The 17,398-nt window shown below is 38.7% G+C and overlaps 1 protein-coding gene across 3 annotated transcripts in view; it reads left to right on the top strand.

Annotated features, from left to right (window-relative positions):
• SNAP91 (synaptosome associated protein 91) overlaps positions 1–17,398 on the top strand; it is a 126,519-nt gene that overhangs the window by 64,267 nt on the left and 44,854 nt on the right. For 2 of the 3 annotated variants that reach the window (XM_089777173.1, XM_089777174.1), the window contains exon 10: positions 1,765–1,839. In XM_089777173.1, the coding sequence (XP_089633299.1) occupies positions 1,765–1,839 (75 nt within the window). Of the gene's footprint in view, positions 1–1,764; positions 1,840–2,733; positions 2,740–4,184; positions 4,213–9,468; positions 9,579–11,431; positions 11,533–17,398 lie in introns of those variants that run through there. The other variant, XM_006124205.5, reaches the window with a different exon arrangement.

Below are 17,398 nucleotides of genomic sequence, written 5' to 3'. Positions count from 1 at the left end.
TCTACAAAAATGGTTGTCCTAAATAATAGAGAATTAGCAGAGAGAAATCAGCAAATGCCCAAGTCTGTTACTATTTAACAGTGAGTTCTAGCATAATTTTCAGTCATTAATGAGGTTACCTGTACTGAGCTATGTACTTGTGCTTTCATTGCTTATTTTAAATGTTAATATCTATAAATAGATACGGAACCTTCCAAGTCCATTAAGACAGCTTGTAGTGTTGCACAACTTGGCCATATTTGAATGTTAACCTCTCCCCATCAACATGCACACATCTGATGCTTATTAGTGGAAAAGTTAAGTTGTGAAGCTAAACCATGCAATTTCCACAGTCTTGTGTTGAGATTCCTTGACAGATTTACACAGAAGAATCTTGATGTCAAATACATTTATAGTGGAGCACTTAAAATTGTTATGAGTACTTTTATTGAAGATTTGGCTGTAAGAGGTATCTAATATGCAGCACTACTGTACATCAAATGTGTTGCCTAATAAAATATTCATTTAACATTGGTACTGATAGTAGTCATATCTTTTGAAGTTGATCTTAGTCTGGCACTTGAAATGGTATATGTTATTGGTATATTGACTAATAGCACTGAAGTATGGTAAGTTGTATTTTTGATGAATGTATTCAAACCATTTTAGGTATTGCTGACAGGAGTTGTGGTTGATCTAAAAACCATTGATAGTGAAAATTCAATTTTTAAAGAATGTACCATTGATGAACTGGTAACTTTGATAAAATATTGCTGTTATCTACTGTTGTAGCTCTCAAGGGCTTCCTGTTCACTCACTGGTCTTAGGAAAATCTACTTATCTAGGCCCTATTTTTATACTGGAGTACTTAAGGACACTGGAACTCGTTCTTGTTTTCTTTCCTTTTTATCCACCATTTGTAACAGCAGAAGCATGCCTGGGAATTTTACTTGGCTATAAAATCTGGCTATTCAAAGACATAATTGGTTTACTAAAACACTGAAGGATCTTGCAGTTAAGAAAAGTGAGTGTAATATTGGACAAATTTCACTAAACTAAGATCTATTTCATTATCAAATATCTGAAACTGGAATTTTTAAGGGTTTTTTCCTTCCAGATCCTGAATCTTGGTTACCTGTCCTATATATTTGTAAGTTTTTAAGCAGGCTGCAATTCTGTAGATATTTCATGTCATACTTGGAAGTCATTAGAATTCTAAGCATAGCTTTTTTATCCTTAATTTAGATCTTTTTTTAATTCCTGTTTTACTTTTACTAGACATACCACCTAATAAACACAACTCTGATTAGCCACAAAGAAGAAAAATTGACAATGTTTTAGCTAAAAGCTAATTTCAATTGAATGCATACAACACACTTAACTGATATGAGCATAAATACCTCTGGATTGTTTTGTAATTTTCACTTTGCCTGTGAATGCCTGTGCTGTTAATGTCAACACCATAATCTATCTGGAAGCATGCTAAGCATATCTCATACACAGGTTACAGTAACTGTGTACAGTAAAGAGAAAGATGTCTATCACTTTGCAAAGAGTAACATTTTTTTTAGAATTAGTTATTTATGGAATTTCCTTTTTGTTTTGATATTTCCAGCACGAAAATGCATCTTTCCTTTACACAGCAGAATTAAGGCTACACCATAGGCATACAAACTGGTTCTATATATCCAGGGGAAGACTTAACTTGACCTGATAACTTCAAGGCTCCCATCATTTAGTGTGTTACAAGGGGGAAAGTGCATCTTTTTTATGCTTGCTTTCTAGGCTCCCAGCAGTCTTATGGAGACCCTTGAACAACATCTAAATACATTGGAAGGCAAAAAACCTGGGAACAGGTAAAATGATGCAGTTAAATTTGTAGAACTGTATTAAAAATTTCTATTTTTGGTCAGAGGCCACTGAGCATCCAGAGCTTCCCCTTTTGCTGCTTATTGAAAAAGAGGAGGCTCTTGATTCTACTCACTTCTCTCCTAGAGCAATGCTTGGATACTAGCCACTTTTAATTCTTCCAGTTGTGTTGATTGCTGCAGAGAACTTGTCTGAAAGACAGGTTTAGAGAGAAAGTGGTCTGTGTATCACTATCACCACTGCTTGAACTTCTATGGAACTAGGGGAAGCCTAGTGATATGAGGCTCCATTTGCCCACTGGGAGTACAGCAGCATCTGGTCTCCACCCAATATTTGCTGTGTCTCTAATTTACATGGGGGCCTACTTCCTAATATTTGAAATGCGGCTTCAGGTTTCATTTTTCTCACACGGTTATGGCCATACAAGCAATGCCTTTTTACAACTATTTGAAAATTTCCCTTTGTTTTATATCTACAACAAACATAACCTGTGCAAATGTAATTCTGCGTTTTGACACCAACTAATTAAATATAAATATTGACTATAGACCTCACTTGAGTCTTTCATGATTCACTTTTCAGAGCAGACTGTCATTGGGTTAGTATCACTGACTTCTCAGATATTTTCTGTTTATAAGAGCCACTTAATAGAGTTAACTCTTACCAACATTGCAACATAATCAAATCCAATTTAAATTTTACTGCTTTTGTACAGGGAACATTTTTGGGAAGAATAAGTTGGGTTTTATATCCGCTACTTTTTTTTAACAAATAATTTTCTAGACATGTTTTTTCTAGTTGTCTTGCAGTCTCTTAACTAGCTGTTTTATCTGAACCTATTCTTTCTTTTTTTCCTTCTGTATGTCTGTTTGCTGTGCAATTTAGTGAAGGGTAAGTTTTTGTATATACTCTTGTTTGCATGTGTATTTAAGTGCACCTTTTTGTGGTGGTTGACAAAATAATTCTTGCCAATTTTTATTTTTTATTTTTTCAGGAACATTGTATCTATTTTGTGTTCTGATATGCAACTAATCAAGGAATTTTTGCTTTCTTTTGCACAAAAGGAATATCTAACAGTGTAATTCAAAACTAGTGGTCTTTTTCGTGTATTTAAATTTTGTGGTTCTCTAGTCAATTTTACAACTGTGTGTAGGTACCCAGAGGTTCAGCTGGTTCCAAAAATATACTCTGAAATTACTAAAAACGCTTTGTCTAGAAGTGAAAGTCAAGTGACTTGAACTATTAGAGAAGTGGATGAGGTATCTTTTTATTGAATCATTTTCTGTTGATGAAAGACACTTTTCAGCTTTTACAGAGTTCTTCAGGTTACTGACCCTGCTGAAGGTCTGAACAAAGAGTTAGTCATAGTACAAATGCAGCAATCAGTAAAACCATTACGTATAGATATTTTCTTATTATTTATTACAAAAGGGTAAAGAAATGCACATCTTGGGCATTCAAATAATATTAACCTTAAATCTGCCTAGTAGTAATCACATAAGATAGGAAAATACATGGGGAAAAAAACCCAAAAGTCTTTACATGAATTTAATCTAGGACCACAAACATTAAAATGTCTTAATTAAAACTGTGTGGTAATTGCATAGTGTCCATGGGGCAGATATCTAGTCTAAGTGTCCTAAAACTATGCATGTTTTTGCATATTCTTTTAAGTATTTCTTAGATATGAATTTCTTCAGTTTATGTTCTTTGTTTATTCTAAATACTACTACCTTGTAATGCATTTAAATCACTGATGTCTGCCTTAACATGGAACTATATACCTTAACACAGAACTATATATGTCTGCTGCCAGAAGCTGAGGCATAGTCAATCTCGGCTTCTGCTTATTTTTAAACTTCCAAAAAGGTGCAAATATGACCTTTCTGTTCAATATCAACTCATAGGCCAGCCCTTCCCAGCCACCAGCACAGGGGGCATGGCTGGGAAAGAGGTAAGGCCAGACCACCACTTTACTCTAGTAATCTCCAGTTTTCATGGGGCCAAAGGCCAACATGCAAGTTGCTGCCTTACCTACTATTCTTGTACAAAGTACATTGGGTCTGAACTGTAAGATCTGGCCCATGATGTTTAATGCCACATAAGCTGTGAATGCTAATGCCTAAAACTTCTTTGTTACCGAAAACAACAGACTTCTGCATTAAAAATTGAGCATGTATTGGTTTTGAGAATTGTTTGTACTCTCTTGGGTTACGTAATTTTTATGAGCTTGAAAAGCTTTTATTTTTATATTTTTAAACGTTAATGTTTCTTCAGCATGCTTTCCTCATATGCTTAATGTACTTTAAAATCTTTGTTGCATTCCCTCGTTTTAGATCTGGTGCTCCTTCTCCCTTGAGCAAGGTAAATATTAATAGTTTATGTACTATTTTTAAGATCAATTGTTCTTAGTAAACATGTTTTTTTAAACCACTATTTGAGTTACAAGTGCTTAAGAAATAATAATTTAATTTCAGTTTGTGGGGTTTGTCAATTTTTTTTAAAAGAAATCTCCACCTATCCCAGGCTGTAGGCGACCTGCCATCAGTTTAAAAAAAAAAAAAAAAAAACCTCAAACAACGAAGCTACTGTAAAACAAGGATTAGAGACCTGGTCTTGAATTTTAAGCTGCTAACTGATGATGGCCGAGATCCTCCATAGCACTTGAAAGAATGCTGAAGTGCTTTGCTAGAAGCTGGCAATCACATGCTGTGCAGAGGCATAACAGATCTCCCCACCTTCATCTTGGCCTTTCCCATTGACTAGTTGTAGGCTGACTCAGTGGCATGTTGGCTTCACTCACCTACATATGTTTCTCAAGTGGTGTATTTACTGTGAGGAGGCTGCCTTTTTGACTTACCTCATGTATGTTTGATTTCCCATACCCTATTTGGTTGTTCTCGGATCACACTTTTTGGTGCGGGAAAGGGGTTCCAAAAGTCTCCATAGTTCTATGTTAGCATTAGAATTTCTAAGCAGTGTCCGGCATTTTTCTAATGACCATAAAGGATTGCTAATGAAAAACATTAGCACTGCGCCTCTCTCTCTTAGGCCTGATCATGTCGGCTCAAGACAGGAGTCTGCACACATTTGCCATCAGGCAGTCAGTGCCTATGGCCCAAGGTCAAGTCATTCATTCCTACGCTGAAATCCATTCTGTAGCAGATCATACTTGCATGCACTAAAGGAGTCCAAGAAGATGAGGGAATCCAATAGTAACCTCACTTGGAGCAAGGTGGCTGTTAGGAATGTTCTATCATGCAAGTATTTCAACAGCTTTTAATGCATAATTCTTCCACTAGTAATACCTGTTGTCTCTTCCATAGATCTTAAAGAGCTTTTCAGAGGTGGACAGTATACTCAGCCCTTTTTACAGACGGGGAAACTTAGAGAGATGAAGAGAGCTCTGTCCATTAGACCAAACCATCTCCATGTGTTAAAACTATGCATGTGTACAAAGGGTAGACTTCAAGCCTAAATCTCAGATTAGAGCTCAGATTGGGCTCCATACACCTGACAGCCACAGTGTATGAGGTCATGTTCTCATAACCTGTTGCTCCAATGACACTGCACCAAAGCCATATGTAAACCCTCTGAAGAGTGGGGTGACTCCCTGAAATATTGCTGCCGAAGGAATAAAAATGTCTTGTGTCAGTGTTTTTAAGGCATTCCTTGTGTGTCTTTGGGTAGATACCCATCTTCCTTGGTCTGAGTAAAATCCCTATTTCTTGGTTTGGAAAACAAAATTCTTGAAGCTGTGGCCCACGGTCCATCTCCTCAAGATCATAGACTCTGCAGCAAATTGGCTCCATTCACATTCCGACCCAATATTCATCGATAAAAGGAGAAAATACCTAGATATAAATGTTGAGATGCCGCCATCTGTTGGGGTATCCAGGACCGAGACACCTTGTTGTTCCCTTGCCTTGAGCATGAGGGAGACCTGCTTGTGCTTAACTGGATATCCTGTCATTGACACCACCAGCCTATTAGCCTCCAAAGCACTCTCTTCTAGGTAATGTTAGACTGGAAGGCAACAGATGGCCTAACAATAGGTGCATCTCCGTTCTTGACACACGCTCCCATTGAAGCATTCCCTGGTATTGTCCAGCCCTTTATCCTCTAAACTCTGACAAATACCAGCTCTGCTGTCCCAAGGAACACTGCACATGGACGCTTTTGTGATTTGGCTCCAGTTCAGGACCTTGCTTAATATCGCAGAACTATAAACCTATTTCTAGTGGGGAAAAAAGTGTAAGCTTATTACCAAAGATTAAGAATATTGTAAACCAAATGGTTACATATAAAATAAACTCATAACGTGCTGTCTTGCGATCTAATGTGTTAATCTCATCCCTGAAGACTTTTGCAGATCTTCATAACTAAGAATGCAGTGCTCATTTATTTCTTAGGGGAAGGGTAATGAGGTGCCATATTTACCTTCTTGTATTCCCTTAGTTCACTGTCTACTCTCTCTGCCTTCCATCCTTAGTTTTTCCTGTCTGCTGCTGCCATGTTGACTTTTTTTCTTCAAGGCATTCAGATGTAAATAGGCATCCAGTGTGTTAGCTTACATTGCTTAACTGATATCCAACAGAGGTTAAAAACATATGTCTGACAGAAAAATTGTTTAACTGCTTCTGCTATGGACTCCTACCTTGATACAGACTCTCAGAATATATATTCATTATATATGTACGTAACTCCTTGCAAATATACCTGTAGGTATATTTCGCAATGATACTAAAAACCAGTATTACCTCAGCTCTTATTTAAGACCTCACATGGCATTCTGTGATGGACTAGAATGTGCATTCAAGAATTGGGACATATTGGTAACCTTTTTGCCAGCTGCCATTAAGGAACTATTGGCTTACAACTTCCTACTGTTGTCCACTGTCTTCATTACTTGTGGAACATGATAACAAGCCTCAGTCGGGGATGCATGATTCAGTGCCGCAGATAGCAATACCAGGTTATTCTGAGGGGATGAATCTTATTTGTCTTTTCATGTACTACACTTCTAACCACCAGAGTTCTTCAGGGTGCCTTACTGAGCAAAGAACTGAACTGTGGTCTGAGTCTTTGATTCTGTTACTCAGAATTAGGTGGTGGTAGTTACAATTGACAAATGTTGTGATCTTGAGAGGCACTGTGAAATTAAGTTTCAGTATTTGCCATCTGTCAAATGAGGGTATCTGCCTCACCAGTAAATTATTGCAGAGTACTGACATTAACTCTAGGATTCTGTAACTATGCATTAGCAATAGAAGAATCTGCTATACGTGACCAGAAAAGTTAATGAAGCTATAGTTTGGTTTTTGTGCTGTTCTCACAGCATTAGTGTTATTTTGATAGCCTTACAATGCATCAGTAACTGTTTTAAAATATTAAATTAAAAAGAACTACAGCTAGTGGTTATATATAAAGCTTTTCAAATTGCCATAAATTCCTGCAAAGTAGCTCTGAGGAGGTACAAGGCTTAGCAGCTGATAACACTTCTAGTTACATACAACTTGACCTATTTTTTTTTTCCTGGTAGATCTTACTCCATTTATTGTACCCACCCCTTGTGGTGGTGGCTATCAATTATGTAGGATTTTTTTTAAACCTCTTGCCATTAGGAAACTTGTTCCTGGAACATGCTGATTTTTCTACCCCTAACTTTCAGACTGAGAAGGAAGCATGGTGTCTTCATTCCTAACTTTCTTCTCCAGCCCCATGAACTGGATTACTGTTTTACTAATGTGTTTCTATATTTACCCACTTCCTAACTACCCCAAAATCTTTCATGTTTTTTTTCCATTTTGCTTAATAGTTCTTTCTTGTAAAAAGTATTTCTCTTGCCCTTGTTAAACATCACCCATGCCCCTAGTTTTGAGGAGCCATCTTATGATTAGAGCCCTGCAAATTTGCAACTATTGACATTATATCCACATCTGTGGATGCAGACATCTGTGGATCATTTCCCCATCTGTGGAAGCAGATAACAATTTTGTATCTGTGCAGGACTCTAGTTATGACTAGATTGAGCTATCTAAAGTACTATGTGTTGTCTGAATCTACAATAATTGATTTGCTTTACGTTCCTGATATTTTTCTTGATGGAATTTTTCACTTGGTTTTAGAGATTACTTAATTACGTTCTCAGGGAACTATCATGTGATCTCGGATTGGTGAAACTGGCACTTACATTCAGAGCATTGTACACATTAACTAATTTAACCTCTGATTTGTTAACTCATTGCTTTTGTTCACTTACCTTGTCTGGGTGGAGGCAGAGAGTATTTGAGATACTGTACTGACCCACTATGAATAATTGCATAGTATCTCAATAGAATCCTCTCACCAAAAAAAGGGGGTTTCTCACAAGAGAAGAAATGCAAAAACAAAGTGTCTACAATTGTCATGTTGATGTTTTAGCCTGGAGAGCTGACAGGATCACCAGGGCCCTGCGCAATTGCGTGGGGGAAGGCAGTACTGCACTCCCAGACAGGGTGAGATAGACACACAGATGGTATGGTGCACCCTCTCTGTGAGGCTCCGGTGGTGATTCTAAAGGACCCAGGGTTCTGGCAGCTCCTCTTGCCAGGTTTCAACACATTTTTAGTGGGCAGGGAACTAGAGTCATTTAGAAGTTGGAGGATGGGGCAGAAGCTGAGGAAGAGTGGATTTTTTTTTTAATGCGTACAGCAAAAATAATAGCCACCCTCCCCCTCAGGGAACTATGGATACCTCTGAGTAAAGATTTTTGAGACTACAAGCTTAAGCTGTAAGAACCACAGAAAACATTTGGATGTTGCATGGCATCTAACAATAGATCGTGACGGGATCCCTCTGAGTGCAGCCTGGAATGGTGGGGCTGCTGTACACCTTAACTCTGTCCAACCTGGGCTCTCTCTCATATAGCTCTTGCTATTGACAAGCAGCAATCTCTCCAGGCACTGATCACCTAGCACAACCACATGTAGAGCCCAACACGCAGCTAGATTGCATGAATGCTCCTAGAACCACTTATGAATCTGAGTAAAGCACCAGCCAAATTCCCCCACTTCAGGCACCCAGTAATGTACCTTTGGGATATACCAACTGACTTAAATGATTGGAAAAATGACACATCTGCTTTTGTAAAACTTAAGAAAATTTGCCACATACTTCACGCAAACTCACTGGTAAAAGGTAAGTAGTAAAAGTTTGACTACAAAGAATTACTTTTTGCCTAACATTTATAGTCATTTTAAATTCTAAGTACTTACCAAAAGAAAATTAACACAGTCTAAACTCTCAACCCAGTTGGACTGGGCAATATCTAGATAAAGCATTTTCTCTCACGCTCCTAGATATTGCAGTCAATGATGTACTGATTTCACCTTTTGAAATCTGGACAAATCCCCTCCGTTGAAGTCTTCAAAGTGTCCTTGTTCACAGCATTTTGGGGCAGAAGAAAAGCCAAGCATAGGCCCGTGTGTGTGTTGGATTGAGGACAAAAACTGTGTGCTGGGGAAGCACAAGTCCATGCAATATTACTTTGTAAGATAGACTTGAAAGCATATGCTAGTTGTTACATTGGTAGTGGCACAAACTTCTGAGTGATTATATATTTTGAATTCTTGTCTCCAGTCTTCTCCAGCCACAACTGTTACATCTCCTAATTCTACCCCAGCAAAAAGTATTGATACATCACCGCCAGTTGATCTCTTTGCAACTTCATCTACAGCAACTCCAGTCAGGTTAGTTCTGCAACGGGTTAATCATGAACTGTTTTCTTGTGTTGCCCACAGCCCCTTTTACCATTTCAGTTTGGATTTTAAGAGCAAAATATGTTGCATACTTCTGGGAAATGATGTGCCTGCTATACACTCTAGATGTCTGGAATTTGTATATGGTACAACTCTATAGTCTTAGTCACTAGACTCATTCAACATTTTTTTTTTTTTTTTTAGTTTACACTGAATGCACAACACCTGTACAAACACTAGTTTCATAGGACAAATTCCCAGAAAACTGAATTGAGTTAGTATAGCTTTTTTGGCAGTATCCAGTATTGCAGCAGTTAACCACTGCTATTTCCTAAATTACACACACATACGTTCTAGTAGACTAAAATATATATGTTAATGGAAATAGTGCTGAACTTAATTTATTGGGTTTTTTAAATTTCTACTTTTGTTTAACCTAAAATATTAATCGTCACAGTTTAAACAGATACATGTTGAAACCAAATCAAATTACTTTGCACTTTATTCTTTTGAAGGATAACATACTGAAATGTGATTAGTTTGTGACATAGCTTTAAAACAGGGATGGGCAATAATTTCGGGGGGATGGAGGCACTTGAAGATTTTCGGAAAGCGGTCAAGGGCCACACTTTCTGTGGAGGAGATGTGGAGGTTGGGTGCAGAAGGGCACATGGGGTAAGGGACAGGGGTGCAGGAGACAGTGTGAGGTCTGAGAGGGAGTTTAGATGGAGAAGGTTGTGACCTGGGTCAAGGAATTGGGGTGTAAGGTCAGGGAGGGAGTATGGGTGCAGGAGAGGCTCTAGAAGGAGGTGAAAACTGGGAGAGAGTTGTGACCTGGGGTAGGGGAGTGTGGAGAGTTTGGATGGTGACCTGGGAGAGGGAGTTGGGGTGCAGGAGGGGCAGGGGTGCAGGGCTGCTGGCTTAAGTGCCTCTGACTGGGAGGCACTTACCTAAGCTTGCAGGCTGGGCTCCCACCTGCTGCAGCCTCAGATCACTTCAGACTGCACACTTGTTCCCTCCACGTAGTTCTCAGTTCCAGGAAGGGAAAGAGGCTTGCGCTGTCCCCATTCCCAAGGCCAATCTCTCACTTCCTATTGGCTGGCTATCTCCAGCCAGTAGGAGCTGAGAGATTGGCTGGGGGCCGTGAGATCACACACAGCCTACCCTCCCTGCAAGGCAGAGAGCTGCAGAGACTGTGCTTTAGACCATGACAGCTGAGGGTCCCGGCAGGGTGGTCTGCAGGCCACATCCGGTGGCTTGGCAGGCCAGATCCCATCCCCAGGCCATATTTTGCCCAGCCCTATTCTAAAACGTGTCACTTGTATTAGCTTGTTTAGTACCTGCTGCATAGGTCTATGGCTTTCTGACCTAATGGACAGAAATATTTTGGAAAATAGCTGCTGCGACTGAAAACAGAGCTCCATTCCAGTTAGTCTTAAAGGGGTTTTGATTTTCCTTTTTAGAAGTTCTCCAGGGCATATTCCCTCTATTGTGCTTTGTTCTGCAGTATCATTGCAGTTCAACAGTGTCTGCTGAAGACACAGAACAATAGCAGTGTCCAGTAAGAGAAATAAGTGGCTAGGAATAATGATGTCCTGTCACCAGGTGTTGAATAGCCTCAGCATTTGAACTAAATATGTATTAAAAGAAATTTAGTACTTCTGCATGATTACGTTCTGTTCCAAAGAATAGTTGATCTACCAACTTTTGATAGATACACTGGAGTGTAAATGTTGTGAACGAAAGTAACCTGGGACAGCTTTTAATTAGCGGAATTTATACAAAATGCCTGTAGTATCACAGATTGAGATTTTTTTTTTCTTTTTTACTTGCTACCCCAATAGCACTTCCAAACCATCCAGTGATCTTCTAGATCTTCAGCCAGATTTCACATCATCTGGGCAAACAGCTCCATCAGCTCCTGCAGGGGCAACTTCATGGGGAGGTAAAATACCCTTTTGACTCTTCTTCCTTCCTCCCCCCCCCCCTTTTAAAATCCCCTCTTATATTGACATCTAAACAGAAACCTGGCTTCTGTTACTGTTATGAAAAGAATAAACCATGTTCAAAACTCATTCATTAGTCTTTGTTGACAAGTCAGTGGAACCCAGAGTTGATATACAGCCATACAAGCTATCAACAATCCTTATCCTATGAGGGACCTAGCGTGTGTAGCCCAGAAAGAGTGTGAAGGAGGTGGGAGGTCTGGAACAACCTGGTAGTGTGCTAATTTAAGCAGGGATGGGCCTAGGGCTAGGACTCAAAAGACCAGTGTTGTAATCTAGACCATTGGCTCTGCCAGTGACTTGACATGGAACTGAGGGTAAGCCAACTGACAGTTTTTTCCTTGCAGGCAAGAGATCTGTAGAAAAGACACCATGAAAATTCTAAAATACTGGCACTACGATTACTTGTTTGGTTGTGCTTTTTAAATCTGCTCTTGCTTAGCGAATGGTAAAATTTGTATTTGTTCTTTAAGTGTATTACCAATCCTTGGAGTCCTAAATGTTGAAAATACTATTTCCTGAAATATTTTCAGGTGAACAAAACTGCTGTGTATAACAGCCATATTTGTATAGCACAGGTACGTGCACGCATTCTGTCAATCATAAAAAAATCAGTTTGGGCAAACTCTGTATCTGAAAAATTTCATGGAGTCAAATTCTCTGATATTTCTCTAAGGAAGAAAAGCCCTCCTGCGCAATGTTGTCTTAGATCTGTACTTGCTCAGATTTTTGAACACCTGGTGCAGCAATAAAGAGTAAGTTTTAGAATGGAGAGAAGTGTCCCCTAAGGGTCCTCTGGGACCAGTCCTATTCAACATATTCATAAAGGATCTGGAGAAAGGAGTAATCAGTGAGGTGGCAAAATTTGCAGATGACACAGTACTATTCAGGATACTTAAGTCCCAGGCAGACTGCAAAGAGTTAGAAAGGGATTTCTTACAAAACTGGGTGACCGCATAACAAAATGGCAGATAAAATGCAAAGTTAATTTCTATTAGAAAACTTAATCCCAACTATACATATAAAATCATAGGGATCTACGTTGGCTGTAACCTCTGGAGAGATATGGAGTCATGGATAGTTCTCTTAAGTGCTACTGCACATTTTGTGGATAATTTCAAAATTTACCATGTTGGGAATAATTAAGAAAAGGATAGATGAGAGAATATAGTCTCTGAATAATTCATGGTATGACCACACCTTGAATACTGTGTGCAGGTGTGGTTGCTTCATCTAAAAGATCTATGGGAATTGGAAAATGTTTAGAAGAGGGCAACAAATGATTAGGGGTATGGCTGCCATAAGAGGAGAGAGTTATAAGAAGTCTGTTTTATTAAAGAAACGATTAAGGAGGGAATATGGTTGAAGTCCACAAAATTATGGCTGGTGTGGAGAAAGTAGATAAGGAAGCATTGTTGACTCCTTCTCATAACACAAGAACTAGGGTTCACCAAAGGAAACTAATAGATAGCAGGTTCAAAAAACAAACAAAAGGAAGTATTTTTTCATACAATACACAGTGAACCTGTTCATTTCCTCACTGGAGGATATTGTCAAAGCCAAGAGTAAAACTGTTCAGAAAAAACCTAGATCAATCATGGCTGTGCTGCCATGCAGCTTAGAGGGAAACTGATGGAACAGTGGAACACTCCAGTTTGCTAGAACCTGGGAATGGGTGACACAGGATGGGTCACCTGATTGCCTGTTGTGTTCACTCACTCTGGGGCACTGGTATTGTCCATTATTGGAAGACCAGATATGAGGTCTGACCCCGGATGGCTGCTATTATGGCCAAGTGTGGGTGTGGTTCTTTTTTTTTTTTTTTTTTAAGACCTCAAGTCATTCTTGTAGTAGTGTTCTGAACTTTTTCCAATCTCTTTGCATCCTTTTTAAACAATGGTGAACAGAACTGGACACAGTATTTCAGTAATGATCCTACTACTTCCATATGTAGGAAGTCATGTCTCCCTATTTCTCAGTGTATCATGCCTTAAACACTTAGGGTTTGTCTAGACTATGCTGAAGTTTCAAAAGAGGATATGCAAATGAGGCTTACGTGGCTTTTCAAAAAAGGGGGGGTGCTGCCAAAACCGTGACCCTACTAACTCCGCTTTCAGAAGTGAGATTGGAAGAAGATATGCAAATTCTCACAATTTGCATATCTCACAATTTGCATATCCTCTTTCAAAACTTCAGCGTGGTCTAGACATAGCCTTAAAGTTTGCTTTTTCTCTTAGCCACTGCACTGCACTGTGAACTTTGGGATTGGCTATCCCCTATGACCCTGGCCCCATAAGGGGGAGACATGCATTCTTGGTTCCTAGAAGTACTTTCCATTAACTGTGTAAAAATCCATGTTTGAATGAGTACAACGTAGTATGCATTTTAATTCTGTGTGTAGAACTGACTTGGCCTTGTCTGTTCCTCAAGTTTTTGCAATCTGCAGATATTATTGGTAATTATCTAGAAAAAAACAAGACCTAGCACTGAGTCTGAAACATACCACAGTAGGATCCCACTAAAAATGCCCTCCATAAATGTTTACTCACCTTGTTACATTCTGGCTAATAGATAATGTAGCCCTTATTAAGTCTGTTACTACTTTTGTTTTTGTGTAGAGTTCATTTTTCATGTCCTATGGTATCAAGTCAAATGCCTTGTAGAAATCTAAATATTGTCAACCTATGCTTTTTTTGTCATCCAAAATTTAATCAAGTTTGACCTCTCTAAAAGAATCAAGTTTGACATAATCCATAAAATGTTATCATCTAGAAATAATTGTGCAGCCATTCTTTAATTCTTAACTGATGGTGCCCTGTATCAGCCTTTCTGTGTCTTTTTTTTTTTTTTTTTTGGTGGTGAGGCGGGGTATTTTGTTTTTTTGTTTCTTTAAGATTACTGTTAAACTAAGCACATTATAGTTACTCATGTCATTTTGCCTTTTAAAAATACTAGCGTATAACCATTTTTTCCAGGCCACTGGAAGTGATCCAGTACTCTGAGATGCTGATATTTAACAAAATCATAAACCTCTCAGCCAATTACTCTAAAATTCTTAGGTACCAATTATTTATTCCTGTAGACTTAAAAATGCTAGAGAGTAGCTGTGAAATTTAAACAACCTGATTACAATTGGAGTAGAAAATATTTTATTATGTAAAATGTGTGTAAATATCTTTGAAATATTTTTCTATATGTTCTATATGTGGAAAAAGGTAGAAAACTTCTGCCATATCTACATCATTGACAACTTTATCATCCTTATCTTGTAAGCTACCTATAGCACAACTAGGATTTGGTTTTGTTCCTGATGGAATACTTTCATTCTCACTTTCTATGACATACCGAACATAATTTTTATAATTTTTTAGCTATTTGTTTTTGACAACTTAAGTAACTGTTTTCTAATAAGTCTACTTTACCATTGGCAACAATACAAATATGGTGACCTGTTCAATATCTAGTAATTCTGTGTGAGGTAATATGTTGATGGCAAGAAATAACTCTGTGCCTTCCTCTGACACACTATTTAAGCAATTGGCAAGCCCATTAAAGTGTTCTGTACTGAAATAAGTTCTTTTTATATATTTTGTGTGGTTTTTTTTAAAAAAACTTACTGTGAAACTGGGATTTTTTTCACTTAATTTTTAGCACCAATTTCAAAGAGTCTGTAGGAGAATTCAGGGTGTCAGTAAATATATTTTAGATTCTCTTTCTGTTATATTGAAATTTGTACTCTGAGAAATACAATTTGGTGAAAGCTAGACTTCCTTTGTCATGGGGCGTTCTGGGCTTCCTATCTGTCATTCCTCCGTTGTCTTGTCAGTTACTGCAATTCAGCAGAGGAAATCAGAATCCTTATTATTTTCCAGTGTTTATACAGCTTCACCTGGCAGCAGTTTTTGGAAAGCAACAATATATGTTAAAGCTTCTACTCTCTATCCTTCCCTAGGTTAGTGTAAAATGCAAACAAAACTGGGGAGGAGGGGGAAGTAAAAAATCAGGTTTCACCTCATCTGATCCAAGCTTTAAATGGTTGCTAGGTAAAATAATTACAGAAACTTTCACTGTCCTTAGGACTTAGTCTAATTTTAAATGAAAATTCACTTCATCTAGGTATGTGGACTACCACATTTAAGGTAGGGGAGTATGCTCAATGGGGTGTACCATTATTGCTTCAGGTTCCATATGTCCATCCCCCGTCACCCTCTCTTTTAGCTGATCCTCTTTCCACTGATGTGTAGTTCGAGGTATGTTGGAACATCTTAATCACCACACTGCTCTCTAAGAATGACAACCTCCGGTATTGTTTATCGTAATATGTCCTTATCAACTTCATATCCATAGTTTATCTAACGTGAGTATGAGAAATGGGTTGCATGAGTGTGTAGCATTTCACCATTTGCAGAAACCCTGTGCTACAGCTGAAGAGTTCTTCCAGAACAAAGATGAACAGAGGAGGAAAAAATTAGCTGCATTTAAATCTCTACCTGGTCAAGGCTCTGTTTTCCAGACCTCCTTTGCATCAGTCTAGGCAACAGCTCTCAACTATTGAAAAGTTGAGAATCTAATTGAAGGATGTTAAATTTGTATCAACTACACGATTAGTCGATAAGGATGGCTCTGTAGAGCTGCAGCAGGGGTAGTGCCAGGAGCCAGCTCAAGCCACCAGGCTCTTAATACATTTAAAATGCAGAAGTGCAGTGCCCCAGATCAGCATAAGCTGATCAGTCCCAGCTCACACGGAGTCCAGCAACCCCTGTTCGTTGCATCCAGCACTGGCCACCATGAACAGGGACTGCTGTCAGGGGACACAGGGCAGCACTGCGGAGATGGTTTTGGGGGAAATGGGCTTTAAAACTGGCTCCCCCCAGCACCAGCTCCTGTTCACTCTCTCCTTCCCCCCACTGCCTTTCATAGAGGCAGCAAGGTGGTGAGGGGGAGCGAGTAGTCGATACTCCAGTTGACTACCTGATAAGCTTATGCTTGTGAGGCTGTCAAGTAGACTAAGATGTTGGCAAGTAGTCAACTAATGTAGACTGTCATATGACTTTCAATATTTGAGAGCTGCTGCCTAGACTGATGCAAATGAGAATGCATCCTCTTTCTTTAAGTTCATATATTGAAACTGCCTGGCATTACTGAAAGTTTTAATGTTCTCTGTCAACTCCAGAACTGTGAGTCGCTAGATTTCAAACTTATACTGGTTTTGTATGTGGGAAGAAGTTCTGAAAATAGAGCTATGGATGAGGGAAGCAGGAAAGAAATAATGAAACTAAGGATACGTCTACACTTGCACATTCTTTGAGAGGGGTGCAAATGAAGAGATTCAAAATTGCAAATGAAGCCGGGATTTAAATATCCTGTGCTTCATTTGCATATTCACATTATGGTGCTATTTCGAAACAGCGCTATTTGGAAATAACAGTCACTGTTAAGACATGGTTATTTTGAGAACCTTTCTCTTGAAATAACTGGTAAACCTCATTGTATGAGGAATAAGGGTTATTTCGAGAGAAGGGTTTTCTCTTGAAATAACAGTGGCTGTTATTTCGAAATAGCACCATAACGTAAATATGCAAATGCAGTGCAGGATATTTAAATCCTGGCTTCATTTGCAATTTCGAATCTCTTCATTTGCATCCCTCTCTCAAAGAGTGTGCAAGTGTAGACATACCTAAGAGAATAGCAATAGTGGCCTGTTTTTTTTTATTATTATTATTTTCACAGCATAAGGCACATCACAAACCTTGTTTTTAGTACAATGATATAATTTGTATCCTTCAGTCACACAGACTTGACTAG

This window comes from Pelodiscus sinensis, chromosome 3 (assembly GCF_052426305.1).
Source record: "Pelodiscus sinensis isolate ZL-2025 chromosome 3, ASM5242630v1, whole genome shotgun sequence".
In the NCBI taxonomy this organism is placed as follows: Eukaryota; Metazoa; Chordata; order Testudines; family Trionychidae; genus Pelodiscus; species Pelodiscus sinensis.
Note: the sequence above shows the minus strand (reverse complement) of the source record. Positions and strands in the feature narration are given on the sequence as shown.